The following is a 19,365-nucleotide window of genomic DNA, read 5'->3' on the forward strand; positions in this document are numbered from 1 at the left end:
AAATCTGATACTTCCTGTTTGAAGACAGGGTCCCGAAGGCTTTGCTGGATGTGGTGGTGCAGAGTTGGGATTTCCCCTTTCTCTATAACATCAGACCATGCCAATCTGGTCTGGGCAGTCTCAATCATCTGGCGAAATGCCCGGCACTACAAGGAACAGGTCAATGGCCTTCTCCACTCCTGCATAGCTACCACCAGCTCCCCTCTGTTACCTCTCACACGTGCTCTCTCTGCGACTGTGCCCACGCCCCAACAAGGCTCATGCTCTACCTTACTGTTACCTGTAAGATCTTCAGCACTTCCCCTTATCCACCTAAAGTGCAACATCACCAACCTTAAACATGCTTGCTGCAGTCCTTCAATGGCAGTTGCCTGTACAGAGTGCATCACTGAAACACAGAAGCATCCTGTGCATAGACTGGAGGAGGAGTGCCATGAGAGTTCTGGCACTTGGATACAAAGGTTTGTGGGCATGGGGTGTGAATGGTCGGTGCACATAAACATCGCAAAGATGTTGGCGCACAGTGTCCAGTGAGGTGAACCCGGCAAGTACCCGTTCTGGTTCCCATGCTGGGTTTCTGGTGGTCAGTCGGTACGGCAGGTTTGGCAAGATCACAGTCCATGGTGAGTTGCGTTGCTGACAAGGCATTTAATGAGCAGGAGTGAGTGTTGAATGCAAACTGCCCGCTGCCTTGAGAGAAGCTGGCCCCACCAATGGAGAAAAGCACATAAGATGTGGCAAGTCAATCTCAATGCCAAGATGGGCATCATCCCATTCTGCCACATGATAGCTGCGACTCCGCCCAACGTCTTTTCCTCCTACAAGCTAATCAAGTTGCATGCAACTAAGAGAGGGGAGCAATACTCAAAATGGCTCATGCACAGGGCAAGACTGGTGGATGAGGAGCATAATAATGCAATAGGAGGAGCACTTTGCAGAAATATTCCTGAAATCTACAGAGCCACGGCCAGACTTGGAAACAGTTTGGGCTCTTGTATCGCCCCATTGCACCCTCAGGGAAGAGTGGGGCTGTAGGCCAATAACACTGCAAAACTTCATCTCGAGTAACACAAGATCATGAACCAGCGTAATTCTACACTAGGTCACCTGTTATGATGGCAAGAAACTGGAATTTTGGTTTGGAGAACAGCCAGGAATTCAACTTTTATTTTTAAGCTCCAACACTCTAATGGGACACATGGTCAGCATTTCAGCATTAAACTTGCTCTGGAAAGGGCTTAAATGAAGGGGCACAAGGATGACTGGATAACTATGGTCTTTAAATTGTCAGCACTCTTGACTTGATCAATCTGTTGCAAGCAAGTTCACATTTGTTTGCATCCCCAGAAATCTAAACTTATTTGGAAAGGGAATTTCTCCCTTATTTCCCTTCAGCACAATGGATCCAAGATGTGAAGGCTTGGTGATGGTCCCAAAGGTTTGTAATGTGTGAAATAAAAAGGTACAGGAGGGGCTAATAACAAAACTAATTAAAACATAATTACTGACTTTAATTTAAACAGCACTGATTTCTAAAAGTAAGGAAGACTTGCATTATGCAGCATTTTTCACAGCCACCAGATGTCTTTATAGTCAATGAAATACATTTGGAGGCTTTTTCACTATAGCAGTGTGGTAGTTCAAGTAACGCAGCAGCCAATTTGCACTCAGAAAGCTCCTGCAGGTAGTGGTGTGGTAATGAGAAGACAAATGTGTCTTTGTTCTGTGGGTCGAGGGATAAATTTTGGCCACAACACAAGGGACAACTCCCCCGCTCGACTTGGAATAGTACAACGGAATCTTTTACACCCACCCAGTCAGGTAGAATGGCCTTTGATTAAACCGAAAGGCAGCATCACCGATAGTCCAGCTGCCCCTCAGTGCTAGCTTTGATTTTTGTTTTCAATTCCTGGAGTGGGTCTTGAACCCAGAAACAAGGATGCTACCAACTGAGCCAAAGTTGACACATTTAATTGATTTTAATAATGCTACAATTGTTGGTTCTGGTCAACATTTGTACCTCAACTGGCGTCGAAAAAACAGGTAACAGAGTCAGTTATTTACTTGCTGCTCGCTGTGTGCACGCTGGCTGCTGGATTCCCTGCATTACAACATTCTCACAATAGCTCTGTATCTCTGGACATCATCACTGCATCACTAGAGTAGTTCACTGTTTGGAAGGTGCTTTGAGATGTCGTTCTGGTCGTAAAAGGTGTTGTCTGACCTCAGCACTCTTTCAATATAGTGTACCATCCAAACCCCCACTTTCTCAGAACTCATTCAACGCAAAGCACAAATTGCTAGCTGCAAAATCAGCTTTTTAAACATTGCCGAATATTGTCTGACACATTTCTAGCACTGGCGGGTTTTGAAATGTCCTTGAATCTCATGTCCTGAAGCTGCCTTTTCTTCTCAGAGGTTTTGCAAATCATGCATTTTACATTAACCAGAACGATCAGAACTTAACACATTCTGTGCTCTGCACACCAGACAAACCTGTAGAACGTCGACTGAAAATGAAGAAATTGGAAAAAAGAAGTTCTCCAATGGGCACGTCTCTAAAGTATTTACTTCAGTAAAGAGTATATCTGCACAATTCAAATAAAACCATCTCTGTACCTTTGCTCTGTGGAGGATTCTGGCTGCGATCTCGAAGGACATTGATCTGGTACACGGTTCCGTACGGCTCAAACAGCTCCTTTAATTCTTTCTCTGACCAAGATCTTGGGATCTGGCCAACAAACATCTTAATGGCATCTGGGTCTGGCTGGTCCGAGTGATCTATTGCACCATTCATCTTGTTATTTGTACCGTTACTGTTGTAGAACAAAAGAAAAACAGGTTAGAAACATATTGAAGTGGCATCCTGTATTAACATGTTACAGAAAACACTGCTTTCCTGAGCAAAATGACACCGTAGGGTGAAGTTACCATCTCTGCCCCACCCCCCTACCCCCATAACATTGACATTGTCTCTTTAATACATTGGTGACTATTCCGTAACAGACGCACTGCTCTTGCATTGTCCAAGGGATAGTTCACACCTGCATAGAGCAGCAGTGGAGACCTGTGCAGATGGGGATGGAGCAGATTGGTGGCTTGTGAGAGACAAACCAAACGCACTCATCGACTGTGGTGACTTCACAACTTTTGCCCACATGGCAATGCTTTCCAAAAGTGATCCCAACTCAGTGTGGTGCAATAAGAGGTAATGTAAATGCAACCATGACTTGCATTAGGTAGCTTAATCAGAAGCAGATAATACAAATTAAAGTCATAACTACATGTTAGTCAGCTCTCAAGTGAGGATCATTGTCACTGCAGTTAAAGTTGAGGCAAAGCGTTAAGACAGCACATGACAGGAAGTGTACAGAACCCCAAACAACTCCAATGTGCAAAATACTTTTTTTAAAAAAAACAGAAGAGTTTGTTTCAACAGGGATTTGCAGTCCACTCTCTGGCCTAGTCTGTCAATGAAACAGTACCTCAGACAAATGGCTGGATTCAAAGCATATGAAAATTCCTCCTCTCTTTTTGAGAAGATCTCAGCTTGGCTCTTTCCTTGATGCAAACTGTTCTCTTCCGTTCCTCAACTTGGTCTTCCTGTGTCTCGAATCTATTCAACCACAAGGCCTTGTGACCGAAGCACCACACACCTCTCTCAACAACAATACAGCTTTGAAATCTAGTCATCAAGAGGTGAATCGTGAAACATGCACAAATGCTTCAAGCCCACAGAAAACAGCCTGTTGTACACATCTGATAAACAAATCTTGTTTTTTTAAAAAAAAATTGGTTGACAAAATATTGCACACTTCATTAACCAGTCTGGAGCAGCTATTGAAAAGCTGCTTGAAATCTTAACCCCAACCTGCTTGACAATTTTGCATACTGACCAACCCAAAATGAGTCGCAAATTTAACAAAACAACTCTTAGTTTGATAGGTCTGGGATACTCACTGGCTCATCACTTTGACCAGCCATAACTGGCCTTGTCCTCCCCCAGTGGAAACAGAATGTGCAATGTCACCAGAGTAGACTGTCCCTCAGCTCTTTCTGCTTTACCCTTTCTCCTCAACGTGATCACTTCAGCTGCAGTTCTGCTCGATCTCTCAATAAAATAGCTTTTATGTGCATGCAAGCCAAAACAGCAACAGGCCGATCAACCATGATGGCAACACTGCAGTGCCAAATGCATCCCTTTTGGATGTTTTACAGCATGCAGCATTCAACGGTGAACCACCCACTGGTTAGCACGAATGGGAAACTCCACCTAATGTTATTCTCTTACTGAAAGTCAATGACAATTCTAAACATTGACCTGACTGGGAGCAGCTAACCTAGTAGAACATGGATCTAGAGACACCAATTTTGTGTTCTTCAGGGCTTTGCACAACTGGATATATCGATATCCATCATCACCATCCAATTGCTCAAAAATGGTGTCTTATAATCTGTACACAGAGTCATAGAGTTGAAACCAGACCCTTCGATTCAACTTGATAATGCCAATCAGATATCCTAAATTAATCTGGTCTGGTTTGGCAGTACTTGGCCCATATTCCTCTAAACCTTTCCTATTCATATATCCATCCAGATGCCTTTTAAATGTTGTAATTGTACCAGCCTTCACCACTTCCTCTGGCAGCTCATTCCATACACGTACCACCCTCTGCGTGAAAAAGTTTTCCCTTAGGTCTCTTTTATATCTTTCCCCTCTCACCTTAAACGTACATCCTCGAGTTTTGGACTCCCCTATCCCAGGGAAAAGGCCTTGGCTATTCACCCTATCCATGCCCTTCACGATTTTATAAACCTCGATGAAGTCATCCCTCACCCTCCAACTCTCCAGGGAAACAGGCCTCGGCCTATTCTGCCTTTCCCTATAACTCAAACGCTCCAACCCCGGCAACATCCTTGTAAATCTTTTCTGCACCCTTCCAAGTTTAACAACAGCTTTCCTATAAGCAGGGAGACCAGGATTGAACACAGTACTCCAAAAGTGGCCTGACCAATGTCCTGTACAGCCGCAAAACCCGATCCTAACTCCTATACTCAATGTACTGATGCCTTCTTCACCACCCTGGTTATCTGCAACTCCACTTTCAAGGAACTATGAACCTTCATCCCAAGGTCTGTTTGTACAGGTTAGGCTTGTTTGGGGAGTTTGCAGACAGAGGGCTATGAAGGAAGGTTATACTGGCATTATCTGCCTATTTAGCAGTGGTTAGCCAAATGTCACTGGAATTTGCCAGTAGGCAGCAGGGTCTCCTGTAGCATTGGGAGGTCAGCCAGACATAGACAGCTGCTGGCGGTGGACTGTGAGGGTCATTACTCGGCTTTGAGACTATCCCTGCCTGCCTGGCCCTCACATCACCCTGGAGTGCAGCTCTCCATTGATGCAGGTGGCCTGGCATCTCTGTCCTTTGTTGTAAGTGCGGGAATTTAGAAACACAGAAGATGCGTGGAGGAGGTCAATCAGCTCTTTGAGCCTGCACTGGTATCCAATGTGACCATGGCTGATTATCAAACTGCATCCCCTGTTCCTGCTTTCTCCTGCACATCCACCCCTCACCCTCCCAAGGCCTTACCCGGAAAGGCAGGCTGCTGCTCCTTTTGATCCAAGCCTTCCTATTGGACCTCCAGCTTCAAGGCACCCACCCTGCTGTCATTATTCAGGTCTAGTCAGCAGCTGGCCAATTGGAAAATCATTGCTCGTTGTCTACCCTGCACAGTGTAGGGGTCAGACCCCAAACTAAAACCCTGCATTCCACTTCAATGTTTGCCTTCTCGCCTCAGAGTTCCACAGTGAGAAACATCTCCGGTGACTGGAGGAAGAGCTTTAGCTCTGAATTCTCCTATGTAGTGTTTACATTTCCACCTATTTGCCAAGGATCTATCTTCCCTCTCGGGTACAAGATCCAATGCGACTATTCCGTAGAAGAGCCGGGGAATTCTCCCTCATGGCCTGACCAATATTGGTCTTCAAATCACTCCCGCCACAACAGATTATCTGCTAGATTTCTGATTGCTGTTTGTTTGATCTGACTGTGCACAAAATGGATCTTGTGTTTCTTTTCATAGAAGGGGCTCCATCTTTTATTGGGATATCTACCTGACATTGAAAGGGACAAACTAAATATACTCTGTTTTTGTTTTCCAAGACAGTGGGGGGGGGGGGGGAGGCGTGCAGAACTGTGATAGATTCAGAAACGTGGTTTTCCTTGCAATGCAGCAAGATGTTGACCCTGACCCTGCCTTCAAAACTGAAGCACTAAATGCCTAGAGATCAACATGAGGGACAAATGAGATAAATCAAGGGACATTAATTTCAGCTGCCAGGCACAAAGGAAACACTTCCAAAAGAATGCAAGGAATTTTGGTCCTTTCCTTAAACTCTTAACCCTTACCCTGCCGAGAGATTTAAAAATCAAAAACGAGCTATGTTGCCACAACTCCCCAAAGCCTGATACATAAGGGAAAGGATTTCTCCTCTATCCTGGCCCCAAAACTGATAGTCAGTTTTTGTTAAGGCATGCAGTTGAGATGTGATGGATTAAGCAGGATGCAAGCACAGCCGACAGCTTGGAAATTCTGCAGTGCAATTTTCGTTTGGGAGGCAGCATTGGCATCTGACATCGTTTAGGAGGTCCATCAGAAATCTATGGATTTCAGCATAAACGTCACGACCAACATGACACAGTGAGTTGAAAGCAATGCCTGTATTTGGACTCCTGCCCGGTTAACGTCCCAGACCGCTGTCAGTAATCATTTGACACATTAGCATAGTCAGTGACTAGGTGGCTCAGTACTGTCTGAATACCACAGGGATCTAGTGAGCATATGATCATGAGCACCAAAAGAACACAGCCAATCTCAACTGGCACCAATCTTCTCTGGTAATCACTTAAGTACAGAACCATCACTCACAACCCCGGGCCCATCCAGATCTTTCACATTACAGGAAGATTTGTGGTCTATCCCACTTGTCAGTTTAATAGCTCGATTCATCGTCTGCTTGGCTAACCTGTAGTTTTTTTTTTAAAACCATCCCGTTTACCATTTCTGTCAAACTGATGCGCTTGTGTACATTTAATCATTTGCCTTTGCAATAAAAGACACTTCTTAAAAGCCTTTAGCGGATATTCATCTGGATGTAATTGCTCCATTATTAACTTGATTACACCCAGCACTGCCTTATATTGTGCTGAGGTAACAGCTGTGTGGAAATGCCACCCCTCGCTCCTTACTCTGCGCATGTCTGTCAGCTATTCACTTGCTAGCATCTCAGGCGATTCTATCCCCTTGCATCCCTATTAACACAAGCCGAAGTTTAAACAAAGGTACCCCTTGCCCCCACCAGCTACACTGGTTGAATTCTAGACCTCCGGCTTACAGCTATCAAATTCGCAATGCCCCCTTCCTGCTACAATCCCAAATTCCTTATTTAGGAAAGGTGCGATGCAGAGGTGTAAAGGCACATAAGGAATGGTGGTAGGGCAATTGGATGGATATTAGGGGGAATGAATAAAATTACTGCACAGGCAGAAAAGGGCATAAACATAAGCAAAATAAAAACAAAATCTGTAGCATCTCATCCTAAGGGTCTGCATCTGTGGTTTCCTATAGTGAAACCCAACCATCAGAAGGGACCAGTCAGCCTGCATTTGTTCCAGAGGGTTAGCCCAGAGACTGAGTGCTGGAGTCCAGCACAGTGAGTATTCTACCTGGCATCTGAAGAGCTACTAAATCACAACTTCACCAAAGCAGTCACCAAGCCCTCGATGTCTAGTGAGATGATGTGTTAAGATAAGAAACAGTTCCATAAAGAGGATTTTACATTTTTTTGGGAAGCGGTGGGGAGCCCTCTGAAAAGTCAAATCATATTGTTCAGCGAGAGTGAAAACACAAATCACCAATTTCCTCTCGATCTGATTCTCACTGAAATCAGAGTTGAGGCCCTTTGACATACATGCTGGAGAAAGAACTTTTCCCTCGTGTCGAAGTATGTCTTCAAAGTGATTATCCCTATTTTTAAAGATGGATTGTTACAATTATCATTTTAATTTGAATTTCACAAGAAAAAAAAATGAATGCAAGAACATACATCAAGATATTTAAAGAACATCAAATCAGGAAGAAATCCCCACGCCTGTACGAGGTACTTTTGATTGTATCCATAATGATGTATACCGGATTTCAGCAACCTACACTTTCAAACATTTCTTTCCCTTTCATTTTAATATCTTTTTGTTCTGAAGCCAAGTCTAGAAATAGTCCAATCAAGCTAACATCTGCAGTTAATCATACTGCACTGCAGTGATAACTCTCAGTTTAATATATAAACCCTGGATGGTATGGTTATATCGCAGTTTCAGTCCTACACAACAGCTTGGTAATCAGGAGTTCAAATCCTCTGTATCAAGAGGGAAAGTTTCAGAGTCACCTTCAGAACAAAATGAGCTTGCAAGTCCACAAGATGGTTGATATTTGTTGAGAGAGATTTTTGGAGGAAGAGAGACCCACTACCATCCCCTGCTCTGACCCTACTCGACACGGTTGACAGTACCATGTTAACTGAAGTGAGGGATCCAATCATTCAGTCACTCCCTTTGACCACAGGGAAGCGATGGCCTAGTGGTATAATTGCCGGACTGTTAAGCCAGCAACGTTGATGCTGCTCTGGGGACCTGGGTTCAAATCCTGCCCTGACAGATGGTGGAATTTGATTTCAATTTTTAACAAAAATCTATCAATCAAGAGCCTAATGACGACCATGTCATTATTGGGAAAAACCCGTCTGGTTCACCGATGTCCTTTCGGGAAGGAAACTGGCATCCTTACCCGGTCTGGCCTATATGTAGCAAAGTGGTTGACTCAACTGCTCTCTGGGCAATTAGGGATGGGCAATAAATGCTTGTCCAGGCAGCAGTGACCTGATCCTATGAACAAATTTAAAAGAAAATTTAGCCACTGCACCCTGGCTTTTCACATTGTACTGACCTCACTACAAAATCCAGTGGACAATTGACCCAATCGGTTTGGTCAGGTTAAAATAAACCCTGTAATGTACTCAGACCTACCTGAAATACTGAAGAATCAGGTCTTTCATGAGCATAACCTTTGACAAGTGATAAATGGGTAGCAATACATGTGAACAAATTGGGAAACAATTGCTGTCAGCGATATTAACATGTGGATGTTAAACACACCGGATTGACATTTTAAAGAAGCATTTCTCCATTTAAAATAAGTGGATGTGACACTGAGTTACATTGGCAGAAGCAACGCCAAGGTATTTCTCTGCTCAAATCCCAACCAGCCATTTCTTACTTGAATTAACGCTTTGGTGCATCGGAAGGTTGGGATAGCTACTTTCCTCAGAGTATAGATGGTTTTTTGGAATTCTCCTCCTCAGGAGGTAAGCAGAGGCTGGCTCTTGCCAAGCGAGTCAAGAGTTGTAGGATGTAGACAAGGTAGTGGAGTGGAGACTACAACCAGATTGAAGATGGGGAAGCAGACTCAAAAAGGGCCAAAAGGCCTACTCTAGGTCCCAGATCCTCTGCTCCTATGAATTCCACTCACTGAATTAGTGCCTACACTGACACAAAGCAGCAAAATTTAAACTCAGAAAAGCAAAATCATAGAATCCCTACAGTGTGGAAACAGGCCTTTCAGGCCCAACAAGTCCATACTGACCCTCAGAGTAACCAGTCCAGACCTGTTCCCGTACCCCATTACTCTACATTTACCCCTGACTAATGAACCTAACCTACATATCCCTGAACGTTATGGGGCAATTTAGCATGGCTGATTCACCTAACCTGCACATCTTTGGATTGCGGGAGGAAACCAGAGCACCCAGAGGAAACCCACGCAGACATGGGGAGAACGTGCAAGCTCCACACAGACACTCACCCGAGGCTGGAATCAAACACGTGTCCCTGGCGCTGTGAGGCAACAGTGCTCATTACTGAGTCACCATGCTGGCCTGTGCCCCAGGTCAAGTATTCACTTTCCCAGTAACATCTCAAATCATATGCAGTTTTCTAAAACTTTGAAGAAGACGCAGCAAGTTCATCATATCAGATTCTGATTTTTGTTTTGCTGCAAATCATCACCTTTTATCAGGTTCAGGCCAAGTCACCAAACCTCAAACACAAGCTCAGAAGAGAAAGCTGGGCAGTGTGGGAGATGGGGGAATAAAGGTGCTACTTGAATGCAGAATGATTACCAGAGTATTGTGCTGAACAAGTGACCAGACTAACCTGCACCTACCCAAGCGCTGACGTGCTTGGGTAAATTTTCTTCTGTGTGCCCAAAGCCGCTGTTGTCTGCTGGCCTCCCATTCCCACGAAGAGCAGCAACACATTAAGAATATGGCGTTGGAACTTGTCCTGACATACATGAATTACTAAGCCTCACTCTTATCCCTCCACATCCTCTATCCATGGTTTATACAGTCTCATTCCCCATTTACATTCCCAAAATGTGTTACCTTACACTTCACTATACTTAAGATGTGGGAGTGCTAGAGTTGGATTGGTAAAAATAAATCGCTCTGAAAGCTTGTGATTTCAAATACACCTATTGGACAAAAACCTGGTGTTGTGTAATTTTTAATATATTAAGTAGCTTTAGCCATTTACCTATCTATCTATGAACCATACTTTCCTGAGGTCCTCATTATTTAACAAATCCCTACTTTCGTGCCAGCAGCAAAGTTCAAGATCGCAGTTCCTATGCCCAAGCCCATATCAGCCAGAAGTCCACAGATTAAAAACGGACTGAGCGCGAACACTTAAAAACTTATTTTCAATCCCAGTAATGCATTCACCCTCCACCAGTTAAATTGGGTTTGTACTCATGGAACTACTTTCTCTTCCATACTTGCCTGAATTTTTCTATCCTGTGTGAGACAGCTACCATTCAAAAAAATCTGCTCTCCATAAGCACCAACTTGCTGTTCCTACATCCACATGATTGACCCCGATTTGCCCATCCAATTCTGAATGTGGGCTGTGCAAGGATTGCGTTGAGACAGAGCGGAAAGAGATTGTAGAGGCAGGATGGAACCAAGCCAAGGTGTTATTTGTAAATGGGTTTGGATGGTGGGAGGAGTGGTTCAGAAGTCAACGCGCAGTGAAACTGGGAGGTTAACAAGAGTTGGGGTGAGCAACACTTGATATAGGGTAGGAGATTGATGGCCTGCAGTTTGCGTCAGGTGGAATACAGCAAGGGGCTGGATGAAAGCAAGACTTAGTGTTTCTTGGAGACAAGCGGACAACTGATACTAAGACACAACAATTGGCAGTTGTGTTGGAAACAGCAGTCGGAGTGAGATGGAAATGGATCTTAATGGTGGGCAGTAATTTTGAAAACAACTGCAGAGTAAAACCTTTTCACGCCACACATTACAGTTAAAAGCCCATTAAATTCATTTTAACAGCGTTAAAGGTCAGCGATAATGTTTAAAACATTGGTCTGTCTAACTTGTCACCAGGGTAACATTTTAAAATCATTTTCAGGTGGGCTTTTGCCTCAATAAAATGCATAGACTAGGCAACGAGCTCATATATAGACTTGTAGTTTTTCTTTTGTACACTTTTGTCGCTTTCCTACATTAAAGCAGCTGCCCGAGCCATGCTCATTAGGTGGGACAGGACTGCAATAATTAAAAGATCCCAATGAAAGCTCAAAACATTGCTCTGATTCAAAAATAAATTAATGAGATCTGAGCTTATATATAATAAAATCAAATACTGTGGGGAAAGAATCAAATTGTAGAAGACTCATATCAGACTCTCAACATTAACACTGTTTCATGCTCCACAGATGCTACCAGGCCTGCTGAGTTTCTCTAGCACTTCCTGTTTTATATTTGTGTTTATATCGAGTTGGCAACATGGGTCTAGCTACTGGGCCATTCACAATAACAGATCAAACTTCGCAACAGGGTTACTGAACTCCAATGAGACCCTGTTATGATTCAGACATTGGCAATTTTGTTTTTCTTTTAATAAAAGTAAAGTAGGAGATCCAGGGAATTTACCAAGAGAATAAAGCCACAAGATTGCACAGTTTGGAACAAATAACAATAAATTTTACCCTACATGTTAGAACACTAATGCAACATGTACACATCTTATATTCTAACACCCAGAATTAACAAATGACAAATAAGGGTAAATTCACTGCGATTGAACACACTGCACCCAACAAAAGCAAATTTGACACAACTCATGGATTTCACAGCAATTCTCCTCCAATATTAATAACACAGTTGATCATCAAATCTCACAAGGGAATACAAGGGAATGAAGAATTGTATTCTTCATATTTGCTGATCTGGCCTTAAAATATCTTCTCGTGCTGATCCATCATGCTCTCCCAATAACTGCTCCCATTCTGGTGAATCACTGTCCTTTCTTGGCTTTGTGTTTCCCTGGGTTCCAGAAATTGCACTCCAATGCTTACTCACAGGCACAATTCCAGCTTTTCACCGACAGCTGGCTTCACCAAGCCAGAACTTTCTTCCCCACCCCTACCCCAAGCTCTGGACTTACTCAGACGCATCAAGCAAATACTGCCTGAGGGGTTTTCAAACCCCGCCTTTGGCTGCGCTAAATTGTTAGTGGCACACTGCTTGTTCTGAGCTCCCATAGCTACTGGAAACTTTCCAGAAACCTAACTTCAACATTTAGCTGCCTTCTAGCTCCTAGAATTCCTGCCAGAGTCCGACAGCACAGAGAACTGTCCAATGACTTCACATTGATACCCCTATGTGGAACCGATGTAGTTTGGTTGTCTTCTCAGCAGGACAGCTCAAAGCATCACTGCCCAACTTCTCTCTCACACCCACTGGCCTCCAGTCTCATTGTCTGCCACCTTTAAACTCCTCAGTGATCTATGAACCACCCTGAGTGACCAATTGAACATCTTTCAATTAGCCCTGTCCCTATTTCTACGCAGAACTGCATGGAACTAATATTTTGGAACAAGCAAATGTAACAACTCCCTGGATTGGAGAATGTCCTGAAAGCTGGGTTTGGCAGCAAAAAGATTGTTTACAGAAGAAGGATTGACCACACCCTGTTCCTGCACATTCGCTCATCGAGTATGATCCCCTAAACGTGGCTGTGGGAGCATTCATTCAGTGGCCAGAAGTTAAAAACAATTGAAAGTTTATAAGACCATAAGACACAGAAACAGAAGTTAGGACATTCAGCCCATCGAGTCTGCTCCACCATTCAATCATGGCTGATAAGTTTCTCAACTCCACTTTCCCACTTTCTCCTCATAACCCTTGATACTCAAGAACCTACCTACCTCTGTCTTAAATATACTCAATGACCTGGCCTCCCCAGCCTTCTGTGACAATGAATTCCATAGATTCACCACTCTCTGGCTGAAGAAGTTTCTCCTTATCTCCATTCTAAAAGGTCTTCCCTTTACTCTAAGGCTGTGCCCTCAGGTCCTAGTCTCTCCTACCATTGGAAACCTCTCCTGAACATCCAGTCTGGGTGTTGTGAAATCGCTGTGTCTCTATCTCATTTTGCTGAGGCTGTTAACTACAGTTCTGGGAGCAGTGGGTCCGGGAAAGCAGCTCCCTCAAACTATCAGTCATCTTTCATCAGCTCTGGTAACGGGATAGAAATCAGTATCTGTAAATCATATGGGCCAAACTGATGGTCTATTGAACATCCAGCACAATATGGAGTCACATTGGAGTCTATTTTCTATTGGGGCCAAAGCAAAATATTTGGCCATTGTCTGACCTCCATTCTGCAGTGCCTTTATCACTTCTCAGGCACTAAGGCCAGGAATGAGGCATGGGATGATCCAGTTATAAATTTGTAGTACACTGCAGCCAGGAGTCGTGAGGAGAGGTTAAGGTGAAGCACTGCTAAGTCCCAAACTGATGAGGATTTAAAGATTTGCGTAACTTACCAGAAGATTCCACTATAAAAAGTTGACTCTTTATCTGACCAGCTGAGAAATTCATAACCAGTAGAAAGACATGAACAGTTAACAGCATTAAAAAGCAGAGACTGTGAAAAGCCATTCCTGCAAACAAGAACATTCTTCTCAGAGCTTGTTTACAAACTGCTCCCCGTAGATTGTGACATTGCTATACATTCTGGAGAGAAATTCTGCCACATTTCTTCTGGGTCTTCTTAACTACTCCCCAAGATAGATCCTTTCAAGCAAAACAGTGTTTCAATACTCAGCTATTTAAATCTGGCTAGTTGACTTGACAGTTCTGTGCTTTCAGCCAGAGTTGCTGCATTTATTAGCAATGGGAGAAAGTGAGGACTGCAGATTAAGGAAGGTGTGCCAAGCAGGCTAAGATAAAAGGTAGGGAGGAGGGGCGTTGGGAATACGATAGGTGGAAGGAGGTTAAGGTGAGGGTGATAGGCCGGAGAGGGGATGGGGGTGAAGAAGTCGGGAAGAAAATTGCAGGTCAAGAAGGCAGTGCTGAGTCCAAGGGTTGGGACTGAGATAAGGTGGGGGGGAAGGGAAATGAGGAAGCTGGAGAAATCTGCATTCATCCCTTGTGGTTGGAGGGCTCCTAGGCGGAGGATGAGGCGCTCTTCATCCAGGCATCATGTTGCCATGGTCTGGCGATGGAGGAGGCCAAGGACCTGCATGTCCTTGGCGGAGTGGGAGGGGGAAGTTAAAGTGTTCAGTCACGGGGTCGTTGGGTTGGTTGGTTGGTGCGGGTGTCCCAGAGGTGTTCTCCAAAACGTTCCGCAAGTAGACGGCCTGTCTCCCCAATGTAGAGGAGGCCGCATTGGGTGCAGTAAATGATGTGTGTGGAGGTGCAGGTGAATTTGTGGTGGGTATGGAAGGATCCCTTGGGGCCATGGAGGAAAGTGAGGGGGGAGGTGTAGGCGCAAGTTTTGCATTTCTTGCGGTTGCAGGGGAAGATGCCGGGAGTGGAGGTTGGGTTGGTGGGGGGGGTGTGGACCTGACGAGGGAGTCGTCTGATTCCTGAAGAAGGGCTTACGCCCGAAACATCGATTCTCCTGTTCCTTGAATGCTGCCTGACCCGCTGCACTTTTCCAGCAACACCTTTTTCAGTATTTATTAGCAATGCTCTTGTTTACTATCAGGCATCTGCCCCTTGCCATGTAAGAGGTGGTGGAATGATGACACAGAGTGGAGGGCAGTAAAACATTCAAAGTCCCTCATCACTTGATTGGTAAGAGCTTTGACGAGGATCATTTGGTAAATTAAAGCCATAGTTCCACTGAATCAAAGGGCTGGTCTCTCAGAGAGAGGTGACTGGGGGTAGGTTAAACTGAAGATCACCACACTCCAGGCAAGGGAAGATGTTGAGAAAGAGATTCCTCGATGGTAACTTCAGCCAGTGCAGGAACTGACCCAGCGTTGTTCATATCACTCTGCCTCACAGCCTAGCTATCCAGCCAACTGAGCTAATGGATCCTCATTGCTGACAAAGTGCCTCAGTGTTAGAAACGAACCCCACAGTGGAACACCATACGTGTAACAGAACAAATCTCACTAGGTTGTGGGACGAGAGAGAGAGAGGTGCAGCAACAGTGTCAAAGCAAAGAAAGAATTACCGAGGGAACAAACAATGATTGGCAGGACATTTGATGGTTTTTCTCTCACCCCACACCCCTCACCCCCACCAACCCTGATCCTTAAGTAACTGTCTCTGACTAATTGTCGAATGAAGTTTTCCAAGCTCACTACAGGACTGTTCCACAGTGTGCCTGCCTGCAAATGTGCCTCTCACCAACACTGTTAGTCTGTCAATTCACCGCTTGGCTGCTCATTTTGCAAACTCACTCATGAAACAAATGTTATCAAAGTGAAAGGTTTGATTCATAGCAAACAGCTGAAAGAAAAATGATTCTCCATTGGCTTCAGCAGGTCAGAAAAGAAGGTGCTAACTGCAGCATGTGACCCAAAAGCAGTGCACATCCATCAAAGCATGCAATATGCTTCAGAATATTAAAATGACCTTTCCCTAATCCCTGGCATTAACAGTCGTTTTTTTGTTTTTCTTCCCCCTGGTTATTTCTTTCACTTTTGACGCCCCATCTGGCTTGGGGAGCTTGCATCATGAGTCAATCACACTTCATCAAAAAGTCTTGAGCTTCCTTTAACATAGACAGATGGAGTCATTCAGAATCAAATTAATTTCAGATTAATGCAGTCTGGACTCACTCCAGACTCTCAATGTATTCGATTCTTGAGCCCAATGTTAGAATCGAACATTCTACTCTCCAGCACGTTGTGGATGAATCAATGGTTTAAATGATGTATCAGCTCCAGCGGCCACATGTGCTGAGAAAATTCAATCCCTCTGGTCCTGTTGGCTTGCTAGGCACTCCACTTGGTTTCGAGGTTGCTGGTTTCCGAGCACATGTGAACGCTAATCCATAGATATATTACCACAAAGTAGATATGATCACCTGTAATGTCGGTAAATGCTTCAAAGTACAGATTTTCAGAAAAATTAAACACAATATGCATGAGAAATGGAAGATTCATGCCAAAATACAGACGATGGAGAGTACATTTACAATTTTAGCTTGCAATGCATACAATGTATGATTTTAGGGATAGCGTGCTGAATTTTATTTTTTCCACTGCCTTGTGAAACAGCCAGCCATTATTGGGATCCAACTCCCAAGGTGACCACTCTTATTGAATGACCTTTTGTACATTTAATATCTGTAGGTTTTTAAATCAATGACAAGACATCACAGTGGGATAATGACAGTCATTTCCCTACCTCATCAAGAGGGCTGAATCAAGACTAAAGAAACTCGAACTTTTGAGATTTAAAGTGGATGAACGAAAGGTACACAAGATCATTCACTGCAATTTATGAAAAAAATCTGAAACACCATCCAAAAATAAATCTCATCAGCAGAACAAAGGGAGCACGTCCAAAATTACACTGAAAGCTCAGGATGAATCTAATGCACTGGGATTTCAGATAAGAGACAACTGGAAGAACCTGGAACCATTAAAGGAGGGGTGGGGGTAGGGGGGGGGAAAGACACATCTTTAAGATGGTTCAGCTCCCTTTAGCTGAAGGATATCCTTGAGCTCTGTATCCCCAGTGTCCTCAAGAACTGAGATTATGATCAACCTGCAAAGTGGGAAGGCAGGGAAGTGGTATCGAAAACTCTTCTGTCAAGTAAAGACAATGGAAACATCAGCTCGAGCAACAAATACATGGACTCACTGGCTTTGGATTGCTCAGATAGTCATGCTGCTCCATGAAGATATATAACAATCTCAACCCTATCCAATCACTGTAATGGATTCCAAACATACTGCTATGTGGTCATCATGGTGAACAGGTGACCTGAAAACCCAGATTCAGGAATGTCCAGCAGTCGGAGTTCTATTGCCGGTTTGCAGCGTGGGTTAGGAGACCAATCACAAATCAGTCAATTGCTAGTGTATTCCACAAATGCCTGGAGACAAACCAACTTCAGAGTCTGGGTTTGAGTGGGAAGTGGAGAAGATGAGCCTCTGGGTTTCCTCAAATGTGGATCCTGGAGGCATCCTTCCAATTCAACTGTGCTGAATTGTTAATAATTTTGTAGAGATGTTGAAAAGGGCCGTTCTGGTATTTGTCAACAGGCATGCTACATTGCCAGGAACAGGCTGACATTTCCTGGCCCAGCCTAACCCAAGAATACTTCCCTTCCTGTGGAGTCAGTGCTCAGGGATGTTCTGTAATCACAGCTGCAGCCACGTGGGAATTGATGACACGTTGTGAATTTCTCTTTTATTACATTGAGACCATGCAAAAACAATGTTTTGCTGGTACAAATCTGCCTCAATAAGTATTTTCATAGAGAACCAACCCAACAGTGCAATCTTACTCAGCTGTTTATTGCCAACTTTTAAAAAGACAAACAAAACTTTAGCACCCCAAGAGCAGATTTCTCTCTCACCACAAAGTATTTAAATTTTCATTTTGGGACTGAGTTCCCATTACTGGGGCGGGGGGGGGGTACACTGGAAAACGGAGTCTGGGATATGTCATCAGCAAAAAGGGGAGCAATTCCTTCCAATGACACAAAACAGATTAAGTGGCTCTTAATACACTTACTGCAGTATTGGGAGGGTGACAGTCTCTATCTCTCTAAACACAACTCCACTGCCTTTCCCCTGACTTGATTTTGTGGTGAAAATCTGTCCATCTCAATCCTGAACACTCCAATTGTCCCCCCCAGCCTTTCAGAGTGAGAGTGGCAGGAGTTCCAAATTTGTACCATCCTTTGCGTGACACAGAGCTTTCTGATTCTAGCTCCTAAATAATGTAGCTCTAATCCAATGATGGCACTTTGATTCCTCTTCTTTTGTATTTATCCTCTCAAATACTTAACACCTGAAATCAGCCCTCACTTTTCAATTTGAGACCTGGTTCATCAGGACAGCACTGAACCCTACTTCTTTGACTGAATTAACCATTAATCATTGACCATTAATCATTAAGCATTAATCACAGGCTGCACTTATGGGACCAAGAAGCAGATTACTGACCTGGATTGCTTTATAGGCTGCAAGTGATCAAAGCATTGTCCTGTAGACCTGGACTGATCCATGAACTATCTCAGTAATAGGGACCGAGTGGGTAGGTTTAAATTGAATTAACTAAAGAACGACCCTAAAGACATTGGCCAATGAAGAGTCTTTTTTATAAACTCTAATGAATAGTTATGGATTAACTCAAGGGTCATTCTATTCATTTAATCTCAACACTGCTGTATACACAAGACCAGTATGCAAATGAACTATTAACAGAACTTCAGTGGCATATCAAGATAATCAGAAGTTCTATTCAATTAAGCAAATCCACTAATGTGTTTAAATTGTTTAAACACATCTAAGTTATTTCCTACTTAACGGTCATCTTTTAATCACCAAATTACTCAACCTATTCTAACTATAATATTTTAAAAAAAACAAGCTTGTCAAGAGCTGATGAGTTATTTCCTGCCAATAAAATCAGACAATGGAACGGATTTTGTTAATGTATTCATGGTTTGCATGAGGGTCTCAAACCAGCCTTCAAGACGTACCCACACTTAGCAGATTACTATGCTTCATCTTTCTGCTCCTGCACACATTCTCTCTCAGGGTTTCCTCCACTGCAGAATCATTTGAAAATGTAGCTTCAGTTTCCATAAGCACACTGATGACAGCTGGCCACAGCTCACAGCCACCTCTCTCTCACCCCTCTTCCTCATTGCAAACTCGTTAGAATGCTCACTTGGCATCCAGACCTGAAGGGGGAGAAATTTCCTCCAAATAAATGAGTGAAGGACTGAAACTACTTTCTTTGATCTCCCTCCACAAAATCCA

At 43.7% G+C, this 19,365-nt stretch overlaps 1 protein-coding gene across 29 annotated transcripts in view; it reads right to left on the bottom strand.

The window, feature by feature from the left end:
- Positions 1–19,365, bottom strand: part of celf2 (cugbp, Elav-like family member 2) — a 985,143-nt gene that overhangs the window by 194,607 nt on the left and 771,171 nt on the right. For all 29 annotated transcript variants that reach the window (XM_072562980.1, XM_072562977.1, XM_072562973.1 and 26 more), the window contains one exon: positions 2,620–2,816. In XM_072562980.1, coding sequence (XP_072419081.1) covers positions 2,620–2,797 — 178 coding nt within the window. In that variant the 5' untranslated portion in view covers positions 2,798–2,816. The remainder of the gene's footprint in view (positions 1–2,619; positions 2,817–19,365) is intronic.

Source organism: Chiloscyllium punctatum, chromosome 44 (genome assembly GCF_047496795.1).
Source record: "Chiloscyllium punctatum isolate Juve2018m chromosome 44, sChiPun1.3, whole genome shotgun sequence".
Classification (NCBI taxonomy): Eukaryota; Metazoa; Chordata; class Chondrichthyes; order Orectolobiformes; family Hemiscylliidae; genus Chiloscyllium; species Chiloscyllium punctatum.